Source organism: Rattus rattus, chromosome 17, assembly GCF_011064425.1.
Source record: "Rattus rattus isolate New Zealand chromosome 17, Rrattus_CSIRO_v1, whole genome shotgun sequence".
NCBI lineage: Eukaryota > Metazoa > Chordata > Mammalia > Rodentia > Muridae > Rattus > Rattus rattus.
This window is the reverse complement of record NC_046170.1, coordinates 18,452,694-18,460,221: the sequence shown is the minus strand read 5'-3', so window position 1 is coordinate 18,460,221 and position 7,528 is coordinate 18,452,694. Positions and strand designations below refer to the sequence as shown.

At 36.9% G+C, this 7,528-nt stretch overlaps 1 protein-coding gene across 3 annotated transcripts in view; it reads left to right on the top strand.

Moving 5' to 3' along the window:
- Positions 1-304: 304 nt before the first annotated feature.
- Positions 305-7,528, top strand: part of Inpp4b (inositol polyphosphate-4-phosphatase type II B) — a 339,582-nt gene continuing 332,358 nt past the window's right edge. For all 3 annotated transcript variants that reach the window (XM_032887879.1, XM_032887880.1, XM_032887878.1), the window contains exons 1-2: positions 305-512; positions 2,681-2,725. In XM_032887879.1, the coding sequence (XP_032743770.1) occupies positions 422-512; positions 2,681-2,725 (136 nt within the window). In that variant the 5' untranslated portion in view covers positions 305-421. The remainder of the gene's footprint in view (positions 513-2,680; positions 2,726-7,528) is intronic.

Sequence of the window (7,528 nt, the reverse complement as noted above, 5' to 3'; positions counted from 1 at the left end):
TTGGTGCACATTAAGTTAGCAACGCTGAATCCATCTTACGGCTCAGAAAATTAAATTAAAGCGATAAATATACCTTTCTGGAAATTTAGAAATTGCTCATGTGACTCCAATAATTCTCTTGAAAACACTAACTTAGCCTAGGGTTTCCAGTGTTCTTCCCAGCTTGGTTCTGAAAGTGTCACAGGGCTGGGCGTGGAGGGAAGGTAATTTGAAACGACTTGTACTTTCTATATTGATTCTTAGACTTGAACTGAGATCTAAAATGGCAGCAATGTTGAATATTGATGTTTTCTATGTGCAGAATTTCGCAGTGGACTATTAGATCATTAATGTGAAGATACACCAACGTTAAACCAGAACTCATTATCTGGTACCATTTGGAAAAGACACTGTGGAGAATAAGTCAGTTGTGAGGTGGATCATGGAAATCAAAGAGGAAGGAACGTCAGAAGAAGGCCAGCATTTTCTTCCGGCAGCTCAGGCAAATGACCCTGAGGACATTCAGTTTACCAGTAAGTGTGTGTGGTGTGTGTGTGTGCGCGTGTATATGTGCTCACTCCTCCTATATGTCTCTAACGAGCCACTGTGTTAACTAAACAAATATCCCTGTGCATTCACAGAAACCTGGGTTCCATCAAATGTCATGAGATTACCTCATTTCTTTCCCTTTTTCCTCTCTGTGCTTTGGGTTGAGCCTGCCTTGCAGTCCTCTCATCTTTTATCTTGGGTGAGACAGATGATAGATAGGTCATGAACCAGCATCAAATGATAAAATTTCCAATGTACATTAAATGCTGATAAATACATTTTATGGGACCTTTCCAGATGCTAATCATATTTAAGAAGAGCTCCCATTTGGTATTTATTTATTCTTATAGAGAATTAATATTTTGGAAACTAGACATTTTTAAGACCAAAAGGCATTTAAGCTGAAAGCATTAGTGAAAAATGTTGCACAAGAAGCTTTGCCTTGCTGCTTTAGCAGAGGCCACTAATTCACATAACAGAGGAAGCTTAGAGATTTGGCCGAGATTTACATCTGAACATTGAAGTCAGTTTTTTGTGCTCCTTATGTAATTAAGAAGTGTAAGAGAGTGCTAAGCTTTCTCTCCTGCTTAAATTATAGGGTTTCCATTTGTTCTTTTGAATCAACAGTTTCCTTTCTTTCAGAGTGTTCCTTTTACCCATTTTTTAATACTAGGAAATGTCTGCCTAACCTCATTAAATTTATAGCCTAAAATTATCTTCAAAAGATGGTATTGGTTGGGTGCATTGAATTTGATATCAAAGCTTAGAGCAGAGTTAATTATTAGTATCAAAAACAAAAGCGAAAAACAAACCAAAACAAACCCTAGACTATTTGATTTTTCACGAAAACATACCTAATGATTCTAGCCTCCTTTGGATAGTCTAACATTGTTAACTGAAGCATTTTTAAATGTCAGCAGGAGAGAAAAAAGAAATAAATGGTTGCTGTGCAAAACCAAACCAAAACAAAAAATATCTTATTGACCAAATGCCAGTTCATTTAAACAGTCTGAGTAGTACACAAAGTCAGGAGCTTCACATTCATTGGCAAATGACATAATCCCTATAGGTTTTACTTTTACTTTGGCTACTTTTGAGTTTTAACCAATGACGTCATTCATTCACACCCTCCCTATGCTTGTTGGAGTTTCTATTGACTATCTACCTGCCACAATGCATTACTGCAACCTGATCATTCTGCTTCCTAACCTACCACATTTGTAGACACTTGTTCTGAGATCTGCTACCTCACTTCTGCTTCATTTTAAATCATTTTATATACTGTCTTCTGAATTGAAATATCACTGACAAAAAGAATAGAAGTATTTGCTGTTTTTTTTTTTTAAACAAAACCCCCATGATTTGATTGTGCCAAATGAAGACTTAGAAGCCAGATGCTGGGGTGAAAGACTGCTACCTCAGAGAGGCAGAGAAAGTACGCAGCTGACCCAACTCCTCCACCAACATCCCAGAAGGAAAGACAGTTTTCCTTCTCCAAGCTGTCTTAGAAACCCTTGTAACTGAATGTCCCTCCTTTCTATTTCCTGTATCTCTCTATCTAGTCCCCCAGTTTCCTTTCACTTTCTATCATTTTTCCTGTGTTCACTTCCTGTCAACTGGTTGCTTGGTCTACCTCTTGACCTATGGTTGACTTTATTTAATCCTGTTTACAATAAAGAGAAAGCTTTGGATTAAAAGTGTGGGTGAGGGCTGAGGCACAGCACAACTAGAGACAGTGTTTTCCGTACCTAATTTCACTGAGTAATCAAGTATCCTGCAACACTCTTGGGTTTAAGAAGGGTTTTCCTGCTCAGCCACGCTGCTACAGACAGGCTTTTCTAATATACAACCTCAGGGGATCGCAGAATGATCAGATATCCTGAAACAAGCATTGAGCAAAATGTTGAAATAGCCAATAAGCAAAATAGCCAACCCCACACCCATGCCTACTAGGACTCGGCTTGTTAATTTCCATTGAGCTTACAATGAATAGCATGCCTTCCCAGAGAATTCACAATTAACCTGATAATTCAAATTTATTCATTCTTCCAAAAATGTATATACACATTTGGTTTGGTGAAACAGTACATGTGCTATGGTAGTGTTTATAATGCATAATTTTAAAGCCTAATCTTATCCCTCCTATTTATAGGCATCCAGAAGAGTCCCAATGAGCCACAGTTGGAATTCATTCTCGGTAAGGAATTCTACTTTATTTGTAGCAATCAGTAGAATGAGAATTTGTGCAGACATTTGCAAATTATGGTTGCATTATTTATATCATTATATTTTACTTTTAAAAACATTGTTCCAGTAAAAATCTTTCCATAACATAGTAATTATTTTCCTCAACTACTACTAATAAACAAACTATCTGAGCTGTTGCCTAGACCCATTTGCTGCCACAATCGAGTATATTTTCTTTTGAACTAAGCTTTTAAATGAACACATGCATATATTCAAATTGGTACCTAGAGATGAGATATATTTAACATGTCAATAGAGCTATTTTCTGTAGTTTGGGAGATTTAAAAATACAGATATACTGGTCTGAGTCCTTGTAATTTGAAGTCTCAATTATTTTAGGTGCACACACTGTCATTAATTATGTTGAAAATTTGTAGCCTGTGGTCCTTGTATTTCATTTTCAGTATACCTTAATGAAATATCGATTGTATATAATTAATATTTTGAGCATCCCATTTTGTTGTATCTTGCTAAAAGGGTATACGGCAACTACTGATTCTGGATTGGAATTTCCTAAGTAATGAGAAACAGGTGATCTTGTGAAATCTCAAGAAATACTCATGGAAAAGCTGATAAAGATGTAGTTTGCTTAAGTTTTAAGATGGTTTTGGGCATAGAAAGAAGTCCTTTTCAGGAAGCAAGTGAGCGGCAAGGGGATGAAGGAGTCCTCAACACCCTGATGAGAACCCAGCACTTCTTAAGCATCTGTCTACCTTCCACCTGCAATTAATTTTGAAGAAAATAAAACCCTTCTTTTGTGCTTTCTGGCAATATAAGAGTAGTTAGAAATATTCATATTTCAAACTACAAACAAAGCCTTATCTTATTAGATACAGGGAAAGGGGGGTCAGAAGGAGAGAAGACTCTGGGATTAGAGAGGGGCATGGAGACCAGTTTACAAGGGACAGTTTACACAAACAGATGTCTGCCTTTTATTTAAACTAAATTGAGTGGTTTTTTTTTTCAAAGCAAACTGTGCTATTTAGTAAAAGCCCAGTTTAATAGCAAATCTGTCAAGTTCAGAAGCAGCTCTGCTGTGGCTTAGACTTGGGGTTTAGAAACATGGAAGAAACTCATAGCCATTAACACTCATTCATAGTAATGGTTAGTTTAAATAATGACCATTTCTTTTTCCTAATATTTATTATAAAAAACCAGTAATGTTGTTAAAGATGGTTAATTTTATGTTATCAAATAGCAAGAAATACCTAATAACAGAACACACACTTACCAAAGATACTCAGTGTAGAGGAATTTGAAATCTAGAAGACAGATATTACAAACCATCAGCCTCACAGCATGTGAAGATTCCCAACACTTGGATTTCTTACAGAACTTTTTTTACTTTCCCATCATGGATGTCATCAAGGACCTTGCTTGCAGTGTATTACTCTGTTAATTCTCACCCGTAGACTATTTTTTTAACTCAAAAATTTCTTTGGCTCTCTCTGTATCATTAACTTCATTTTCTAGTGAAAAAGATAATAACAATTCTCAAAAATCTATTGTTATTTAAGGAAATATATAGTTACTTAATTAAAATAAAAAGAACAAATTCTAGAACAATATAGAATATTGAACAAGAGAGGACAATATAGAACAATATAAAATATGGAATAAGAGAGGAGACCTTTTCGCCATTCCAAAATTTTGATATTTGATTCACTACTTAATCAAAATATTGAGATAACTTGGAAATTTCAACAGCTTGTTTTATAAAGTGGGAAAGCAATCACACTTAATATTTAGACAGGTGATTTACTGGTTTGCATAAGTTATTTCCTGTGAAAACTTGCTTCTCAGTGATGTCTGTGTTGGCATAATAGCATTTTATCTTTCTGGAATTTCCATGCTACATCTTTATTCAAGTAAGCGAGGTCGGATATTCTCAGTCAATTGAGCAAGCAAACTGGCTACGGCCATCTTGACAGAGGTAGGTAGGAAAGCTCTGAGAAAGCACTCCGTCCACCGCTAACCACGCATCTAACGGGTGATGGGAGCTAAATGAAGAAATCTACCCTCACAGTGGGAGACTGAAAACACATTTGTTTGTCTTCCCACATGTACAGCAGCCCTTTATTTTCATAAATAAATAAATAAAAATAAATAATTCCCAGGGAGTGCTGACTTTATTAAACAGTTTAATGAAATTGTTTCTGTTTCAGCAAAGCTAACACACACACACACACACACACACACACACACACACACACACATACACACATACACACACACACACACACACACACAGAGGAACATTATTAAAATTTTGGGCATATGTCCTTCTTGAAGACATATAGTGGAAAAGTCTTAATAGAAAAATCTACACACTGTTTAATTTTGTTCTCCAAGTATGCTTAAATGTTTGTTGCTACTTATCCATATTATCGCAAGTCAATAAATTGCTTCTTAAAATATGATTTTATTATTGAGAATGGTGGCCCCTATCTTCAATCTCAGTACAAAAGGAAGAGACGGGAAGCACTCTATCATAGACTCATCTGCATAGCGAGTTCTAAGGCATCCAAGGCAACACAGAGACCTTGGCTTAAGAAAAACAGGTGTGGGCTGGGAAGATGGTTCAGGGGTCAAATGCTACAGCTGTTTTTGCAGAGGACTTGGGGTTCAGTTCCCAGCTCATGCATACCAGCTAACAACTATCTATAACTTCAGTTCCAGAGGATGTTACCCTCTTCTGGACTCTGCAGGCACTAAATGAACACAGGCACAGATATATACACAGGCAATATGATGAAATACATAAAAATAAAAGTAAATCAAAATTTAAGAAACAATACATGTTTATTTCATGTACAGATGATGTATGTTATAATTTTAAATCAATTTCTATACGTGCATAGAGAAGAATGCCAAGTCTAGTTTTTATGTGATCTCTGAATTCTTTGTTTGACACTATAAAGTCATGCGTGTGAAACTAATCTATCTCAATGATGAATTCTCGATGTCAGCCGATTGGACAAAAGCAAGGCACAACACATGATTCATACACAGAGACACGGAAACTGGAGTGAACTCCCCAACAAAAGCATTCATCCATTTTGCTAGCCATAGTTTGCTCAGAAATGAGTACTACCAACTAGGGTCAAGTTCCATGTAGACAGACCATCCAGACAACTGGGAAGAGCCTATATGAAAGATATCAGTTTACTTAGGGAAGAGAAACTTTCTTAAATATATATTTCAGAGAACCCTCTAGGAATTTAAAGGTACACGCTTAAGGTCTAGATGTATATTTAGAAATTGTCATGTAGAACTGAAGACCTTGGTGACTTTACATGAAGCAGGTAGTAGAGAAATAGATGTCGGAACAGCAGGTCCTATGGTTCTTATGATGAGGAATGGGGACTCAATGCTGTACATAGGTTACTAGTTTGAACAGACATGAAAACAGGTGACATGCTGATGGAGTTTTGAGACAAAACATATTACACGGGATCGGTAGATGGTGAAGGACACTGGAATGGGAACGTAGGGCAGAACAGTTGGTAGCTTGAGTAGATGTTGAACTAGGGCGGTCCTACTCCTGTGCTTCTTTCGTTCCTGACTCTTACCTAATCCCCAGCCTTCTGGGAAATAGAAAGAGGTGCCACAACTGGCTGCTGTGGAGAATCCAACGTATAAGGGGTAGAGAGAAATGCAATCTGATGCTTGGTCATTGCTAGAAATTTAGTCTTTTGTGAAGCCATTTTGATTTTTAAGAATCAACTCTATCAGGACTTCTCAGAGAGCTCTCATGTTCCTGCCACCAAACATGATGACCTGAGTTTCATCCCATAACCTACATGGTAGATGGAAAGAACAATCTCAGGCAAGTTGTCCTCTGAGCTCAGCATGTATATGTTACCATGAACACACACACACATTCAGGCCCTACTTCAGAACCTGTGATTATCCTAGGAAGTGAAATAATGGAAGACGTCTATGTATACACGAGCCCATTATTGTACACGCATCATGCAAATGATGTTTAAATTCAGTTCTGTCATAACATTCTCTTCTGGTTTAATGACAAGATGTCCTTCAGTAAATTACTTCAAATGTCACAGCAACTTAGATCAGCAGAGGTTATGATCCCTCTGGCTGTTATGGCTTTGTCCAAGAAAATGCAGGTGCAAAATATTCCCTAGATTTTGTCATGTATCAGAGTATATACACATATTTGGGATTTGTTTAGAAAGAGCAACTATATTTCTAACTATTCCATTAGGAAAGGAAGACAATGAGATCTGTTGTCAGTGCTCAGAGTATGAGAATGTATAGAATTGTGTCTTGCAAAAAAAAAAAAAAGCATAGACACATACAAGGACTTTCACTAACCTACATGCCAAGGCCATTCATTCCTTGTATGTTCCCAGAAATCAGCCATTGTTTATAATTGCCCTGGAGAACAGCATAGAAAACCCAACTTGTATTTCTGTCTTACTCTTACTTCTACTCTTCCTGGCTTGCATTCTGTAAATGATTCTAAAGCTCAAATGTTTGTAAAGCACAGTGGAAAAGTTCAAACATTGAATGCATTTTGATCTCATAATAGTACTTTGGTCTCTTCGATGTATGCCGGACCAGATGAAAGGATTTCTGAGCACAGGAATATGTTTTTAAGATGTAATATAGTGAAAAGAAGCATGTCTTCACTTTAGTGGCTGCAAAGAGATCTTCAGAGCAGTGAGAGAAGCGAGGACTGCATAGGATTTGCACAGTATTAGCTTTCCACTCCATCATAAATTAGCTG